At 44.7% G+C, this 18,694-nt stretch overlaps 1 protein-coding gene across 1 annotated transcript in view; it reads left to right on the plus strand.

Annotated features, from left to right (window-relative positions):
* UBTD2 (ubiquitin domain containing 2) overlaps positions 1-18,694 on the plus strand; it is a 35,753-nt gene that overhangs the window by 1,596 nt on the left and 15,463 nt on the right. Inside the window, exons 3-4 of the mRNA XM_015641476.1 lie at positions 372-408; positions 18,489-18,572. Coding sequence (XP_015496962.1) covers positions 372-408; positions 18,489-18,572 — 121 coding nt within the window. The remainder of the gene's footprint in view (positions 1-371; positions 409-18,488; positions 18,573-18,694) is intronic.

The raw sequence follows: 18,694 nt of genomic DNA on the forward strand, positions 1-18,694 counted from the left end.
TTATAGACAGGTTTTCCCAGCTCATCCCTTTAGCTCAGCTGTCTCCCACCTGATGGTTCAAGGTTTTGGGAGCCCAGCACTACATCTGTTCCAGGGGTGCCCGAGTTCCTGCAGGACTGAGACCAGGGGAGAAATAACTGTTCTCCAGCCACTTCCCAGGCTGCCAGCTCCTCACCTGTGTTTTTGGAAGAGCTTTGGGCTTGGAATTTGGGCTGGAAACCTCTGCCCTTGTGCCTGTACATCAGGTGTTGAGCAAACCCAGGAGAGCTGTGCCAGCATGGGCAGGTCTTTCCTCAATTTCTCTTTTCCGAGGGAGCAGCGAGAAGGAGGAACCTGTTCATTCTCTCATGCCAAACTCTCACCCCTCTCAGAAGCTGCATATCACTTTGTCCAACCTGGTGAAGTTCAGTGAGACAGTTCCTGGTGTGGAATGAGGGAAAAGCAGGGAGCACAGGGGCTGGAAACACAAGTCATCCCAGATTAAGGCTTTTGGCTACAGCTGTCTGATTGCTGCTGAGCTCTCCGTGACACGATGCTCGCCTGCCTGCTGCAGTTCTTATCGACCTTCCTTGGGAGCAAAGATGCTGATTCTGTTTGAAATTTGTCTTCTTTCCTGCTGCCCCCATCACCCAGCAGCCAGAACAGGGCCAAGTGGAAACAGAGCTGCCAGCATGGGAGATTATTCAAACTATCAACTCCTCCTGTGGAGTTCGATGCAGCGCTGGAGCTTCATAAACTCAGAGAAAAGCAAATATTGTCCTCCACCTCTGCTCTCAGCAACTGGACAACAGTTCCTTAAATATTTTCCTTGAGTGCTGTGCAGGGCTGCGTATCACATGGCTAATTGGAAGTCACAATAACTGCTTTCATGGTGCTTCTCTGCAAGACTGACCAGGGGAATTTGCATATTAAGCAGTGAGATTTGTTGCTCACAATTGCACTAATACAGCCAGGCTGCCATGGGTAGCTCATGACTGAGCACTTAAGAGCATTTGGTGCCTCCCTTTTGTACTGGAGTGCACAAAGAGTCTCCCAGAGGGATTTTTCAGTGGGTTGGAGCTGTTGGGTGCAGGCTGTGATGGTTTTTATACAGCACCTAGCTGGGCTTCCACTGCCATCTGAGAGAGACATCTCTGGATTTCAGGTAGTTCTTGCTGCTCTGGAATACAGAGCTGGCAAAAATATTCATAAATCAGAGCTGGCCTTGCTGTTGGGTCCTACGTGGGGTGTTCTGTATGGTTTGTTTTGGTTTTGTTTGGGGTCTTTTAAAATGGAATAATCAAAAAAGCTTAGCATGGCTCTGAAATTTGCTCCAGATCCTTCCTGCTCCATGCCTGGGTGTATTTCCAGGATGTGTAGATGGAGCAGTCGTGACGTGGTTTAGAGGTGGCAGTGCTGGGTTAACCATGATCCTAAAAGTCTTTTTCAATATAAATTGAATGTGTGCTTTCCACAAGAGTTTTATGTGGGTTTTATCACGGCTTTGGAATAAAAGTAATCCTTAATAATTCTTATTTCCTGAGGGCTGGGCACCCACAGCCTCCTGGAGATTATTAGGATCTGGGAATTGGTGCTGACAACCTCTGATAATTCATCTCCTCCTGGCATGTCGCTCTGCTGCTGTGACACTTTTCATTTGTAAACTTGGAGACTTGGTTTTGTTTTCCAGGTGATAACAAGGAGCTCTCAGAATCCGAAATAAAGTGTTATTTTTGCTGTTAATAAGGGCTGGCAAACGAAGCTGTTTGGTTTCCTTTTTGGCTGGTTCCTCCATGTAATTGTTTGTTTGGCTTCTAGATGAAGTGATTTATTTTAATTTCTCTTGTTTGGGATTGCAGTGTTGAAAACGACAACATCCTCCTTCACTGAATATTAAATACAATAAATTGAACAGTCATTGTGCTTTGGAGATTTTTGATAAATGGAAAATATTATTAGTTGCCAGTTTGAATAAACTCTACAAAGCAGCCATCCACTCTCATTGCAGCAAGTAATATGATAGCTATTATTTTTCATGTGAATGTTGAATAATATAATTTATGAGTCACAAATTATAATACAGTTGAAGCCTGAAATACAGATTTGCCTTGCAGTTAAGTTGCAAATTCCTGTGAGTCTTCTTACAGGTACAAAGAAGGATCAAGTTGGCCTTAATTGCTTTGGTTACCTCTAAAAAAGAAAGAATAGAAAGATCTGGAAAGTTCAGGACTGAATGACCATGATTGAGAAGGGAATATAACTTCTCTTTATAATTTAGAGTGTGATGTCACAATCACCTTCATCCTCTTTTCTAGACAGACACTGTGTAGAAATGTCTGATACATTTTTAAACAAATTATTTTCAATTTGCCACCTTGGCTTTCAGCCCCTTAAAATTCCTCCTCCTTTGCTGCAAATATTTCCTTTGGGTTTTATCTCTTCATCCTTTTTCTTTTTTAATTTTGTGGGGTATTTTTTTCCCCAAATCATTTATGGTTTGTAGAAGAAAGTGTAGGATTTTTTGGGGGAGGAATCCAGCATCCAGGATGGAGCAGGGAAGTGTCCATGGGGCATCTCCTGGCTATGGAATGTCCAGCCAGGGATGATCCTTTGGTTCACCTTCACCTTTCCCACCTCTGCAGGTGGAGCTTGGGGAGGTTTGTGGGATTTACTGGAAACTCTGGAGAACTCTTCCTTCTTTTGCAAGACTCACCATGAGAGTGCTGAGGTTCAATCACCCAAAATCCAGAGGGAAAGGCTGTTCTGTGGGGGAATAAAAAAGCTGGGATCAGTACCCGGTTCCTGACTGTAGAATAAAACCCTTTTCTTGCACTCTGAGGTTTTTCAGTTGCAGTTTCATCTGCTGCTTCTGTATTGTCTGGCAATTTAGAGCTGACAAAGCAGAAATGTTCTGCTACTTAGGAAATAAATGAACTGTCAGTTTTGTTAGGGATTTTTTTTTTTTTGGTTTGGTTTGTTTCCTTGTTTTTTAAGAAAACAAAAAGGTTTCCCCTGCCGTGGGGATTGTGTTTGCAGTGTAATTCAGTGTTGCAGACTGAGTTAGCAGAAGAGCTGATGGATCCTGCAGCATCCCAAAGCAGCAGGAATGCTGGTGGCACTGGATGTGGAAAACACCTCCAGCACAGGATGTCAGCTGATCCTGCACTGTTTGACCTGTGTGCAGGGAAAATGTCTCCTGTGCTTTAGTTAAGGTTCAGCTGGAACCTGAATTTTGCATTTCCTGCCTCATGCTGGCCCTGGCACCCTCAGATTAATGCAAGTGAGAAAAGATGGGGCGCAGCAAACTGCAGAAAGTGGTTTTGTTCTATTAGTAAATTAACAACTGTCTTAAATCCTGAATATTTAAAATGCCATCAGTCTCATCCTGAGCACTGGGAAATGCAAGGGCACTGCAGGTAATAAATGCAGGAACAATTATTGGGCACTATCAATTTGCAGGAGCTGCTCCACATCCAGTTGACCTCTCAGGCCTGATGGGAAACATTTGGAAATCTTTCTTCCCAAAGCAAAAACGCTGCTGGGATTGTGGATCAGAGCAGTTTTAGCAGCTCCTCCCTTCAGCCTTTTCTCAGTGTCCTTTTCCCTGCCCATCTCCCCCTCTCCTCAGTGAACAGGATTTAAAAAGGAAAATTCAAAGCCCTGCTTGAAAGCCATTTGTGGGAGGAGATGGGCACAGCTCTGAAGCGCTGATTTTTTTTTTTTCCTCTTCTGGAGAATTTCAGATGTGCTGGAGGATTTTGTATGTGCCTATCTCTGTGTGTGTGTGTATAAAGACATCCTTGTGCTGCAGATCAGGTGGAAGGGAGGGGATCTGGGGAGTTTCTGCATGATCTGTCATGTGGTTTTTTCCCCCACATTCTCAGCCATGAAAGCAGAGGCACTTCACAAATGGTAGTGAAAAATGCTTCAGTGGTTTGCAGCGAGAACAGGTAGTGCCCAGGGGGAAAAGATTGGAGGCTAAAATGGGAAAAATGTGTCACACAGAGCTGGGGATTGCATGGTAGCTCTGCACATGTTTAACAGGGAAAGTTTACTCTTAAAACATATCTATTGAGCCTAGCCTTCCCCCCACTTTTCTCTAAACAAATTACTTTTCATCCCCTTGAAATGATAAACGTTTTATAGCTCGTAACAGCTTCCAGTTTACAATAATGTATAATAAATGTAGCGACTATAAATAATTCTCTTAGTTCAGACAACAGATTATGGAAGGAGGCATTTTTCACCTTTTCCCAGAGGAGCTGTGTGCTCTTTGAGAGCACTCCCAGGGCCTGAAATGGCATCGGAAGCAGAGCACAGCACTTTGGGATTGGAAGCTTGTTACCTTTCTATTTTTAAAATTCAGTCATGAAGCTCCATCTCTGCTCCCATGCTGTGATGAAGGGCACTGTGGATTCAGCAGGAGAATCTCTCCGTGGCATTTACTTTGTTGCTTTATTTCCCTGCCACAGAACGCTCATCTCCTGTGATTTCCTGCCTGTGTGGGTAAATACAGACTCTTTATAAAAGAGCACCTACAAAATAGCAGAGGGTACCTGCAGCTGCCAAATGCCATTTTCTCCTCTCTGCCAATTGGGATTTTTTTTTGGCCCCACGCTGCTGTGGCAGCAGAGCATCAGCAAGCACAGGATAATGGCTGGCTGGAGAATTTAAGGAAAAATTGTTAATTCCAGTGCTCTGGCTGCACAAAGCAATTCCAGGAAAAGCTGTCAGCGAGCACTGCCCGTGCCACACGTGCTGGATTTGTGTCTCCAGACTGGGCTTGGCTGGGCTTTTCTCCATCTCAGGTGCACACAGAAGCTGGGTATGTCAAAAGAATATTTTTAGTGCAGGATATTGAGCTTCCAAATGAGCCCTTGCACTGCATCCCTGTCCATCTGAGTGGGAAGGGGACACTCAAATCTTCAAACATGCAATTTTAGATATTTTTTTAGTGCAGGTATGTGGGAATTCCAAGCACAGAAAGGTCTCAAAATCTTGTAAATGCAAGCTTGGATATAGACACAGACACAGGGTTTGGTTAGAGGCCTTGGAGAAAACTCCCAGACTTAGAATCATGAGTAAGAATGTGAGTTTAAATAGACATCAAATTAGGTTGTAGGAAGTTTTAAAGTTAAGATATAGAAGTAATTATAAAAGTAATAAGTTGAAGTTATAACAAGTAGTTCTGTGTGTCATTGTGTGTTTGGCTAAGGAAGTCTGTGCTGCAGTAAAGACATATAAAACAAAATAATTAACTATTGGTGTGGAAGCAGAAACATTCTTTTGTGGCATTAGTTTATTGGTTAATTAATCTTTAAAAGTTCTTGTAACCTGTGGTCTTGTGACCCCTGGCTAAGAACATCTGGTGAACAAGGTGAAGGTGCTCTCAAACCTTCATGAGACCACGGAAGAAGAATAATAAATCATGCTTTAAAACATCTTGAAGTGGTCCCAGCTCTCTCAAAATCCCGATAAAGGTTCAGATCCCGTTGGGACCCAGCAGAGCTGGCTGTGAGCCAGGGAAGGAGCAGGTGGGAAGGGGTTTTGGGAGGCAGAGCATGGACAGCAGCATGGTTATCCAAAGGTTGGATGTATTTTCCCTGGTGGATGGGATATATTTGCTTCCCAGTGCCAAGGAGCCGCATTCCCAGGTTTTCCAGTGCCCCCATGGCTGAGGATGAGGCAATGTCTCCCTTTCCCTGGGCATTTCCATCCTCCCAGTGCCTGAAATGACCAAAGTTGCTTTTGAAACAGGTGGGAAATCACAGCTCCCAGCTGAGGGGGAGCACTGGGAGGGCTGAAGAACAGGAAAGCTGTCACAGAGCTATTTAAATTTTATTTTTTTGAAGAGTTAGATTTCACTTGTGAGATGCATGTTGATGACTTGGCTCGGTGAAACACGTAGCAGACTGATTTATTTTTTTTTTGTGGTTTTTTTTTTTGCTCTGTGCCCACATGAGTTCGTGAAAAGCACATGGGTTGCTATAAATATGAGTTCTTTTAGAACAAAAATACCTTCTGTGAAGTGCTGATCAATATTGGATATTATCCTGAGACAGGTTTAAATGCTCATTTGAGATGAGTTCTCACTCTTTTGTGTGTTTTTCACATCCACAGATCTCCATTGTGTGTTTATCCAGATCTAAAAGTAGTTCTGGTGCCAAAAAAGCTCGAATTTCAACAGAAAACCACATGATTATTGCTTGACTGAAGTCACACACTTCCAGTCAGTCACAGATTGGATGGCCCCAGCAAAATCCCCTTTTTTCCCTGCCTTCCTGCATCCCAACAAATCACATTCCTTGTGTGTATCCAGGGCTCTCCTTATAATACAGCACCAAAATAGCTCCAAAAATAGTACAGGCACGGGTTTGGCTTTATCTGAAACTCCTGCAAAATAGAACAGGGAATACAAGATTTTAGTCTGGCGGCTGGGAATAAAAAAGGAGCAGCAGCATTGTCAGAACAAGCGAGCGTGGCTGTTGTGGTTTGGTGTTACAAGGCAGTAGCAGAATAAAAATCCTTCACTTGTAAATAAGCTTTTAGTTCTTGAGCTCTGCCTCGTAATAGAGACTTTTTGTAATTGAGTGTAGACTGAGATTATTTTCTGTAAACCTCTAAAAATACTTGAATTGTATTTGGGGTTTTTGTTCTGAATAACGCAAATCTTTAGAAAATATTACAGGTTCTTCTCAGCTGCTGTTAGAGGTGGTTTAGTTTTGTGCCCTCTCTAATTCTCCTAAATATTGGTGTTGTAAGAATTAGGCTTCAATTGAGGAGGAAAAGTTGTGGCTTTTGATTAAATTATCACTCTGGCAGCTTGAAAATTGACATTTTAGCTGGAGAATTGAAATAATCTGCTGGGTTTTGGAGTGTTGGTGCTCAGCAGTGAGGAAAACACAATCACCCACTTAAACAGGAACCCAAATTTCTCCTTTTTTATCTTGAACATGACAGGAATGGGTGGGCTTCAAACACTCCTCAATCCCAGCCTTCATCCATCCCAGCATCAGTCACGATCTCAGGGAGCAAATTTCCTCAAGAATTTTAAAGTAAACTTATTTAAATTGATGCTTGCCACAACTTCTTCACAATATTGCTTTGGGAAATCAACAGGTTCCTTTATGGAATTTTAATTTTTTCTGCTTTATCCATCCCAAAGAAGGTGTTTGATTTTAGGAATGCAACTGCAATTCTTTCTGACTCTGATCATGTTTTTCCTGATGGTTGGTGTGCTGCAGGACTGGGGAAGGAGCCACATTAGCATTTTATCTTATTGTGCTGGGAAACTTATTGCCAAGAGTTAATCATTTGCATTGAGCTCACATTAGTTAGGAAAATATTGTAGATATTTAGGGCTGGGGGAGGAAGCATTTCTTGGCAGCTCTGTCCAGAGGGATGCTGAGCTGCTGAAAATCGAGCCTGCTAAAATCCAGTTTATTAAGTAGTGACAATTCAGCTTAGAACAAAGTTCTGCAACATCCAAGATGCCAAAGGCTTCTGTATTTCTGCTTCAGTGCTGTGTCAAACAGAATGTTCTGTCTTAGAAATTCTACCAACTGATCTAATCTTGTCTTGAAACTCTTTCCAGGTTTGCCTGCTCAAGGATTCTGTCGCTATCTGATTGCTTTGCCTGCCAAATTTCCAGGCTGAATTCATCTCCCATTGATAAAGTGCATTTCTCTCTGCTCACTGCATTCACCCTTCCCTCTTTCACATGTCTCCTTTCGTTATTATAAATTAATCAGGGGATTTTTTTCCAGCTGAGGGGACTCTTGCCATGCAATTCAGGTTTAGGGATCTGCACCCATTTCTATTCTTTGTGTTTTCCCAACTTTTGCTGGTTTCTGTTGTAGGTTAATAAATTAGGAGCCCTTTTTCTCACAGAACATTTTTCTATCAAGATATTTCAGCAGAGATTATTTTGTGTTAAAGGCAGTTTTGATGCTAATAACGGGCCCCTGTGAAGGGGGGAGCTGTGTGGATGCTGCTCAGATGGGAACATTGTTTAAATTCATTTTTCTCCTGCTCATCCTCAGCTTTTCCACAGGTCTGAAAGTGGCCCCAGTTCTGCTGCTCTGGGCTTTGAGATGCTTTTGTTCAGAGCTGTGGAATCAGCACTTCCTGGACATGGTTTGCTCATTAGAGCACAGTAATTAGTGAATTTGCCATGGACTTGCATCCAGCCATTCTTATGAATTCTTTTAACTGCTGCAGTTAAATCAGCAGGTTTGGATGTTGGGGTTTGATTTCCCCAACGCTTTCAGGAGTTCCTTTCCCTGGACCAAACCATCACAGCTGCCCTGAAAAGGCCTGGGAGAGGTGGGCTCTTGTTTTCAGATGGCTGAAATAAGAATCTCTTTTTAATAATGCATTCTCATTACCAGTCTCACCCTTCCATTTGAAACTATTTTCCCTTGCAGAGAGGGGAGCAGGGGTGGAAAGAGGCTCTGTCTAATGATGGAGACTTGTGCTTGAACTCAAAACTTTCCTTGCAGATTTTAAATCCCAGCATCTTCACACACTTATTTCATCTGTTATTACATCAATTATGTCTTAAATTATGGGGAAAAGCAGGAAAAGTGCATCTGTCCTGAGAAAAGAGCTCAGCTTTTGCCTTGCAGTGGATGCCACAGGAGAAACGAGTTCCTTGAGCATCACGGTGAGCACCTCTTTAGAAAAGACAAGCACAGCCCACAGCCAAGCCCTGCTTCAGCTCTTGCTGGGTTTGTAACAACTGAGAGCATTGCCAGCATCGTCACTGTGCTGCCAGTTCTGAGCCTGCCCCGAGCTGAGCAGAATTAAATGTGTTTTCAATCAAATTCTGCCATCCCTGCCTTTGAAAGGAAGTTACTTAAGGGCTGCTGTGCCCGTTGGAAACACTGAGCATCGCCCAGGCCATTAATAGAGCTAAAGCCTCGTGTGCTCAGGGACTTCACAAAGAGATCAGATTAATTTGCTAAAGGTGGAAAGGCTCTGCCTGCTTTAATCTCGCTTCATTTCAGCAATTTAAATGAAGAGGGCAGTTCCCTGTGCTTCCTCCAAGCTCCCTGCAGCTGATGGAGAGCAGCAGAAGTTGCTGGCTGTGCTTGGAACAAAAAAAGTTCCTAATTTGGGGCATTTTGGGGTTGGATTCAGTGGCACAGGGTGCTCAGAGAGGCTGTGGCTGTCCCTGGATCCCTGGCAGTGTCCAAGGGCAGCTTGGAGCCACCTGGGGCAGTGGCAGTGTCCTTGCTCACGGCAGAGGTGGCACTGGATGTCCCACAAGGTCCCTTCCAACCCAAACGCTCTCTGGTTACATCAATAATCCTTGAGGCTATTTTTTCCCCAAGTACATCCACAAGGCCTTGAAAGGATGGAGTTTTAAGGCTGCTTTTGCTGATGTGCTCCCATTTACAGGATTGGGTTGGTTTAGGGGTTTTTTTTTCCCTCCTGGATGTACAAGACATTCAGGTATTTATAGAAGTTACAACAAAGGCTTGCACGTTTTTCATTTTAGCTTAGATTGCTTTCTAATTATCTGAGCAATCCACTGGTGTCCTTATCTGTTATTACTTCTCTCTAACTCGGGGATAAATGTGGATTTCTTAACAAAATGTGCACTTGAAGGGTAGGAATTCCTTATGGCCGAGAGGTTGGTCGTGTGTTCTACACCAAATTCCAGCTGTTGAGCTTCATCCAGCACGGGTGTTGGAGTTTTCTGGGGGATGACTGAAAAGAGAGGAGTTGAGTTTCAAAACTGAATGTGAAATATTAACTTTAGCATGAAAAACTACCCTGTAAAATAGGGCTGAATAAAGCAGCAAGTATCATTCTGAGAGATCCCATTTCCTGGATGAAATCTGTAAATGTTTATGTGACTTTTGCTTTCTCTTTAAACCAAGCAATTGCCTTTCAGTTTTCCTCAGGCACCTGAGGAACGTAATATGGAAGTGTAAAATTAAATGATTAAGATAATGTATGTTTGGGATGTGTGTCAGGTAAGATTCCTATTTTCAGCTTACACTGAGCTCTTAATTAACTGATGAGCTTAAGCAGCTGAGATACAGTAATAGTGCATTTAGTTAATTGGCTCATGTGAAACTTTATCCCTGCCAATAACTGTGACACTGGAATAAATTCAAGACATGGTGTTAGATCCTTTAACTAAGCTAATTTAATCATTGGTCATTGTAAAATCAGCCACCAACTCGGAGGCTTTTTTTTGGTCGTTCCCTCCTGGAATTTGTGACTGCTGTGCTGGCAGCAGTGACATGGCAAGTGTGACATGTTCAGCCAAAAAATCCTTGGGAACATGGACTTGGCCATCTGTCCTGAGCATTATACCTTGAATTACCCAGATTTCAGGGTTTGCTGGAAGGGTTTAATGCAGCAAAGCCGAATAAATGCTGTGCTGAGGTGGGCTCTGAGCATTCTGCCAGCTCCTGAGCAGTTTTACCTGAGAGAGATGGAGAGGGAATTTTACCAGAGCCTGGAGTGACAGGACAAGGGGAATGGGTTCACACTATGAGATGGGATATTGGGAAGGAATTCTTCCCTCAGAGGGTGAGGAGGCTCTGGAATGGATTTCCCAGAGAAGCTGTGGCTGCCCCATCCCTGGAAATGTCCAAGGTTGGGGCTTGGAGCACCCTGGGATAGTGAAAACTGCCCTTGCCCATGGCAAAGGCTGGGACTGGATGAGTTTTAAGATCCCTTCAAACCCAAACCACCCAATGACTTTATGAAGTCTGGGTTTATTATAATAAAAGAAATTCCCTGGTGGCATCATGCAGAAGGTTCAGCCCCACGTTTGAACACCCTCTGCATGAGGGCCTGCAGAGCAGGGTGTCCTGGCTGGCTTTCAGCATCCTCACACCTCATCAGGGTTTGAAGGAAATCATCAGCCAAATATTTTTTGTCATTCTGGCAGGGTGAAAGATAAAGCTGCCTTTGATTATTATTTTTTCTTTTTTTCTTTTCCCCCATGAAAATTTTGCCAATGTTGGAAGCGCTGGTGGTGTGTTAAACACAGCCCAGATGTCCAACAGCTGGTCCTGGGTCACTTGCCCAGCTCAGAGTTCCTGGTGGCCTCGTGTGGCTGTGTGTGCTCTCAGGCCAACAGCAAAGCCAGGCTTTGTTTTAAACCCTGCTGAGCCAAACCTCGCTCTGGCCTTGCTCAAAGCCCACAGAACTCTGCCCTCAGTGTATGGGGAAGCACTTGGGGGATTTTTGGTGCTGCTCTGTTTCCCTGGAGGTGTCCAGGGAAGGTGGGGATGTGGCACTCGGGGCTCTGGGCTGGTGACAAGGTGATGATCATTGGGCACAACTTGGGCTTGGTGATCTTGGAGGGCTTTTCCAGCCTCACTGATGCTGTCAACTTGAAATCACATTTTTTAGCAGCTCCTGCAGCTGCTTGTTATACAGAGGTCAGAGGGAGAACAGTCTCGAGGAGGAAGGGAATTTCTCTGAGCTGTTGATTTGCAGCTGGATGTTTCCTGGTGTGAAATCCTGGAGCAGTGGGCAGTGCCCTGTCCCAGCAGTGCCCCAGCACAGCTTGTCCACTCAGGATCTCACCCTCTGCTCTTCTATCTGATGTGGCTGAAGTCTCCCTGTGAAGGGACAGCGAAACACAAAAGCCTTTCAGTGCTTTAAAAGTGAAGTTGCTGACTTGTTCTCCTGCTGAGAATACAGAAAGTGCTGGGTGGGTTTTTTTTCCTTGCAGAGAGGCTCTGTGCAGCTTCCCCCTGCATTCCCTCTGCTCTGCTGCCCTGGTGCCAAGCCCTCAGCTGGAATTGAGCTGCAGCTTAAGCCACACGCTGCAGAAGTCACAACAAACGTGTGCTCTGGGCTCAAAAAGAAGATTTTTCATGCTGCTGACAGCTTCTTTAATGGTTTTTGTCATAGATTTTCAGACAGGCCAGTTGTGCACTGCGGATGGTGCAGATTGAGGGTCTTGGTGCTTGCACTGGGGGAATGGGTAAATCTTTATCCTGTGCTGGAAATCCATCTGCCATTGATAGGAGCAGTTGGAATTCCCGTGCTGACAGTAATTGTGTTGATAATGTCTGTCCCCCGGAGCTGTTCCACCACTGGGAGCTTCCCTGGGAGGCTGGGGCTGACTCTGAGCCGGGTTTTACAGCTCCTGCTCTTGGAGCTGCTGCCTGGCCAAGCTGTGTTTGGGGCTCCAGGGTTCCTGTGCTGGGAAATAAGAGACAGATGGACATCCCCTGGCCTGTGCCCAGCTTTCCTTCCTCATCCCTGCTCACCCCCTGACCCAGCCACTGCCCATGTGGTGACTCCACAAAGGTTTTCCCTCCCTGAGACATTTTTCTCTGTCCAGAGGAGCTGTTGTATGGTGAGCTTAATCAAGATGATTGAGAATCCTCTGCAGGAGGCTGGGTGGGCTGGCAGGATTCGGGAGTACCCAAAAAATAATGGTTGTAGAAACAAAGACTGGTTTGGGTTGGAAGAGACCTTAAAATCATCTTGTTCAGGGCAGGGACACCTTCCACTGTCCCAGGTTGCTCCAAGCCCTGTCCAGCCTGGATTTGGGCACTTCCAGGGATCCAGGGACAGCCACAGCTTCTCTGGGCACCTGTGCCAGGGCCTCCCACCCTCCCAGAGAAGAATTTATTCCTGATATGCAGTTTAAATTCAGCCTTTTCCAGCTGGCTGTGGGCTGGGAATGCACCCTGCCATCAGACAAAGTGACCTGGTTCCAGTTCCCGTGGTGTTCAGGATATCCCAGGTCACTGAGCAGATCCTGCCTGTGCTGGGATGAACTGGGATGAGCTGGGATGAGCTGGGGTCTCTGGAGCTGGAATACCACCGAGGGAGAAGATCTCAAAACATGAAGTTTTTATTTCTTGCTGCAACACCGGGGAGTGATGAGCTGCCTGCAAATCTCCTGATTTCTTCTGCAGCTTCTGCTGAAAAGAATGGGAGAAATGGAAAATACAGTGGAATAGCTGGTAATTAGTGTCACTTTTTCTCTTTGTCCAGCTCATTCATCCACCCTCATCCTCTCATGTTTTATCTCCCATGCTGGGAAGCCCCTGGATTGACTCGGGGAAGGTTTAATGTGTAGGCAGAGGCAGGGAGGGATAAGCTGTGCACGAAGGACTTGTCCAGAGCTGCCTGGAATTCTCAGAGGAACTTGAATTTTACTCCCTGCAGCCTCTTCTGAGCAGTTTTTGGGTGAGAACTGAGGAGGAGCAGGGAAGGATTCCCTGCCCAGCACTGGGGTGGCAGCAGTGACTGATTGTCCCCTTTGTCCCCAGGGGCACCACATCCATCATTTAGCACCAGCCTGCCTTGAAATGCTGCTCAGCCTGATGGCCCTGCTGCTTTTTTCCCCTCTCCATCTGATTCTTTTTTATTTTATTTTTATTTTCTTCCTTTCTTCACCTCCTTTCAGGTGGGAGAAAGGGGAAATTGCTCAGGGCTTGGCTGGAGGGTTTATTTCTTGTGTCTCTGCTGGTTTTGCTGCTCCAAAAAGCTTCACAGTTTGTTACTTGGTTTAAAATTAATACCTTTGCCTACACTTTTATAATATTGCTTTGAGTCTTCAGCCTGGTGTTTTAGTACACAACTATTTCAAGATAGAACTCAAATTTCTACCAGGGAAATAGTGTTCATTTTACCCTCATAAAAAAACACATAAAACTTGACTTAGTTTCAAGCATTATCTTTCTATCTGTATTTATTTGGAAAGTTCACACAGGTTCCTTAGAAATGTTAATTCATTTCCTTCTTAGGAAAGCCTAATTGTCCTAATATTTCATTTTTAAGTCTTTGCCACTGTCCAGTGCCACTTCTGTTCCAAAATCATCTTCTTGCCTTGGAAAAATGTAACCACTGAAGAAGAAAATTGCTGAAAATTAGCAATAAACAGATAAAATTCTGCCATTTTCCTCTTGTCGGGTACGCCCATGCTATTTAATGTAATTTAAATTGTGTAAGCCCATGTTGCTTAATGTAATTCAAATTGTCTGTTGCTTAAATGCAATGAATTTTCCCTTTCTCCCTCCCTGTTTTCCCTGGGTTTTTGCACTTTTCCTTTGTCCTGGCTCTTCCAAGCACCGCTGTAATTCAGGATTACACCAGAGAACGACTCAAAGAAAATGTTTAGGATGAACTGTGTGATATTGATGCCAAATTACAAGGTACCTTATGAGGAAATTGGAGCAAAATGGATTTAAAGTGGGACTCATTTGATTAAGTAGAGAAGTGCTCGGTGATTGTGGGGAGAGGAGCCCTTGGGACTATTACTAAAAGAAACTTTCTGGGTAGTAAACCATTATTTGCATTTCATTTAGGATAGAAAAATACTTTGTTAGCAGCTGAGCCTCAACAGGGAAGCAATCTGGTGTGGAAAATAGTTTTGATTGTTGGCAGCTCCGGGTCTGAGCTGTTCCCTTCACAGCTCATCATTTCTGTGGACAGCCCTCAAATCCCATCCTTTCCTCCATCAGCAGCTCCTGAGCCGGTCATTCCCTTTCAGAGACACTCGTGGTGATCTTTTATCCTTCTCTTCTCTCCTCCTCTCCTCACAGGTCACTCCAAACCTTTTCCATCTCTCACCACTGAAGCAGCTGGCTTCATCTCTTGGAAGAAAATATTATCAGATCTTGTCAGATTCTCCTATTACAACATTTCACCCTTTTGATTTTGGAATATTTGCCTGTGTCTGCTCTTAACTCGTGTTCCAGTGCTGGGGTGTCCCTCCCTGGTGCTTTCTGGCTGTGTTTCCATCTCCCCACAGATCTGCAGGGGTTGGGAGGCACAGCCAGGCCCTGTTCCTGGAGCTCCAGGGTGGAGATGGACAGCCTGAAGTGGAGGATGTCCAATCCAGGTGGCTCCTTCTGGGTTTTCCCTGCCCTGGGTGGGTTCTGTGTTGCCTGGAAACTTTTCCACCACCAGATTGGGCCAGTTTCCCCCGCTTTTTACAAAAGCTGTAAAAGACTAATGCTGCAAGCAACATATGCTTGTGTTTCCAGGGAAAGGAAGAAATTCACTGTGGAGCACTGGCAGGGATGGAACAGCCAAATTTGAGTCCTAACTTTGTGTTTAGAGATAGGTGAAAGATGTTTGAAGGAATGGGGTGGGAGGGAAAGCTCAGGTAGGGCTGATGACAGCAGAGGTGTTTCCATGGATAATTAAGATTTAAGCTCAGCTGTTTCAGGGCTGTTCCAGGTCTCACACAGGGTTACCTGGCAGGTCAGAAGCTGGGGAGGAGGAAGATCCAGGTGACACCTGAGGCAGAGATCCTGCCCTTCTCCAGAGCTCTGAGCTGTCCTGTGGCTCAGCTCTGCCACGTCTGATTCAACACAAAACCCTCTGAGGCTGAAATATTCCCAGTTTGAGGATGGAGAGCTGTAATTCAGGGGGGTATCAATTAGGAATTATGGATTGTGTAGCTGGATATTGGCTTTTAATACAAGAATCTTGTGGTAGCAGCTGCTCCTGCTCATCTGGTGCCCCTCAGAAGAGGCACCAGTGATATCCACAGTGATATCCAGAGTGATAGCGGCGTAACAAACACACCAGCTGCTGCAAAGAACTAACACAGAGACATTTCTTGACATTCTGTTAGGAAACTGATTTAAATATCTGGGTTTATCTGCATAAGCTCGCTCAAAAGGAGCGGAGATAACCTTGCAGATTCATTGCTTTGATGGGAAGCTGCGGGGAAGGGAAATAAATTTACAATTCAGGCTATAAAACAGTCTGTGAGGATTGGAGAAATACATTTTTCCTTTTGAAAATAAGACTCTTTAATCTGCCAGGAGTTCAGTGGGGCAGACAGGAGGAGCTGCCTCAGGGATCCCAGCGTAGTGAAGGATAAACCAGGTTGTGCTGCTGAATCCTACAGGAGCAGCCCATGGTTTGTGTGCCACTGTTAGACACATTCCCTAGGACTGGAAAAGAGCTCCAAGAGTTCCTGTGCAGCCTTTGATCCATCACCACCTCTTCAAGCATTGGAAGGAGCAGCCCAGGGAGGTTTGGATCCCCATCCCTGGAGGCATCCAGGGAATTCCTGGTTGTGGCACTCGGTGTTCTGGGATGGGGATGGGGTGGGGAGGGGGCACAGCTCAGACTCCATGGGCTGGGAGGGCTTTTCCACCCTCACTTCTGTGGATTTCTTACCCTCTTTGGGATGCACAGCACCACCTGCACACCTGAGCTGTTGGAACAAGAACAACCTCACTCGTTTTGGAGCATTGCTGCTGATATTTCACTTTTTGGAAAGTAGACCGGTACTGATTTCCACATTCCCTTCTAAATAAATCCCTTACCAAAAATATCAACCACTGGCCTCTGCTGAGATGGTGACTTTGAGAATTGCTTCAGAGAGAACGTGCCTTCTTGGCATTTAGAAAACAATTCCTGCTTTCCAGCAGGGTATTAATAATTTCTTACTCATGTTGAAGTGATGTAAGATGAAAAATTAATGTGGATGCCGCTCTCTCTTCTGGATTGTGCGAGCTGGTGGTGCCTCTGATGTGCATGGTCTTAAATGAAGCCAGGGTTTCCTTTTGAGCTCTCATTTCCTTCCAAAGTGAGGAATAGAAAACTGACACTGTAAATACTTTTAAGTGGTTCAGACTGTTGATGTTTGTTTCTTTATCAGCCTTGTTAACAGAAAAGGGAAAGTCCTTTGATGTGGTCCAAAGGTTTGGTTGTAGAAATTCACGTGTTTTGCTTTAAGTGACTAAAACATGGGCTGGAAAGAGAAATATTTGGGCCTTTTTGTGAGTTATTTTTTAACATGGTGTAAGTTTCTCTCATCATTTCTGCCCCATCTATCCACAGAGCTAAATAATGAATATTTCTTCAGGGAAAGCATAAAGCTTTTTGGGGATCCTTGAAGCACTTCTAATAAATGATAAACACGCCAAAGATCTTTTTAAATACTGGCTTGTGCTGAAGCCAAGTTGTGTTTAAGGGTTTTGTACTGGGATGGATGGCTTGGTAGAGTGGATTTGGCTTTTGAGCTATTTGGGGAATCACTTTCTTCCACCACCTTTCCTTCCAGCTCAGGGGAAAAAGGGAATTTATCAGCGGGTTTATCATGGCTGTTGTCTGTGAAGGAAGGATGGGATCTCCAGGGAGGAGTTACTGGAGGCTGTGAGGATAAATCAATTTTCAGTAAATCTGGGTGCTGGCTGGGGCAGAGTGGGAAGCAGGGAATGAAGAGAGATGCTGGATTTGCAGTGAGGCTGCGGGAAGTGCCTTTAACCTGCTTCCATAATTGATGTTTGGGGACAAGGAGAAGGCCCTGTGGGAGAAATCAACATCCATTGAGTGGACAGACAGATGTGAGCTAAAATGGAATGGAAAAAAAAAATAAAGATACCCACTGACCCAAATTTCTTGCAGTGTCCTGTTTTGTCTGGCTGAAAATTTCCTGCTCTGCCTGCTAAGCCTTCCTGAGGAAACAATTCCTTGTTGGAGCTTTTTCCCACATATGTTTTTAGGATTTCAGAATGTAGAGGGTTTAATGCATAAGCCCATTGTTTGAGGCTGCCCCAGCAGCATCTCCCAGGCTGCGTGTGCTGAGCTGAGCCTTGGATTGGGAAAGGCCAGGCTCTGCCAGGAAATTCGGTGTTTTGTAAACACTGGGGTTTGCTGCTCTGCAGCCTGCTAAATGGTCAGCACTCCTTTGAAAAGCACATGGAAGCAATCCCATGGAAGCAATCCCCTGGAAACAAAAAGCAATAAATGTTTGTGGGCACTTGAAAGGGTTCAGAAGTTTATTATTGTTGGGTTCTGCGTGGGACGTGGAGGAGCAGCCGGGGTCGGTGGATGAGCGCCATGCAATTGTCATTTGCTACTTTTAATTAGGAGCTGACTTTGTTTCTGGGGAAATTCATCCTCCAGAGGAGGCCACCAGGGCTGGAGGGATGGAGCAGCTCTGCTGGGAGGAAAAGAGAAAAGCTCTGCTGGGATTGTTCAGCCTGCAGAGGAGAAGCTTTGGGGTGAAGGAGCTGCAGATGGAGAGACAGGAAAGGATGGAGAGAGAGGATTTCCAAGGGATGGAGTGACAGACAAGGGGAATGGTTTAATCTGACAGGGAATTGGTTTAGATTGGATATTAGGGAGAAATTCTTGGCTGTGTGGCCCCATCCCTGGCTGCCCAAGGCCAGGTTGGATGGGCTTGGAGCAGCCTGGGGGGATGGTGGAAGGTGTCCCTGCCAGGGCAGGGGCTGGAACGGGACATCTTATATATATATAATATATATATAATGTATATGTATAACAAATATAATATAATATATAATGTAATATATATATATATGAAGAGGAATTTATGGTATTATATATTTTTATATATATATATAATATTTATACATGGAAATCCTAAACAGAGCAACCAAAGGGAATTTTGTGGTGTTATTTTGATTAATTATTTTTTTTTAAACCACTATTTCATTATATTTTTTAAATAAGTCTATAAAAATACAATATCTATCATAAGATAATTATGACACATGATATAATTTTCTCTATTTGTCCCCCCACAGTGGCTCTGGGTCGGAACCAACCCCTGAAGAAAGAGAAACCCAAATGGAAGAGCGATTACCCCATGACGGACGGGCAGCTGCGCAGTAAGAGGGATGAATTTTGGGACACAGCCCCAGCTTTTGAGGGCAGGAAGGAGATTTGGGATGCCCTCAAAGCTGCTGCCCACGCCTTTGAGAGCAACGACCACGAACTGGCACAAGCCATC

Source organism: Parus major, chromosome 13 (assembly GCF_001522545.3).
Source record: "Parus major isolate Abel chromosome 13, Parus_major1.1, whole genome shotgun sequence".
NCBI lineage: Eukaryota > Metazoa > Chordata > Aves > Passeriformes > Paridae > Parus > Parus major.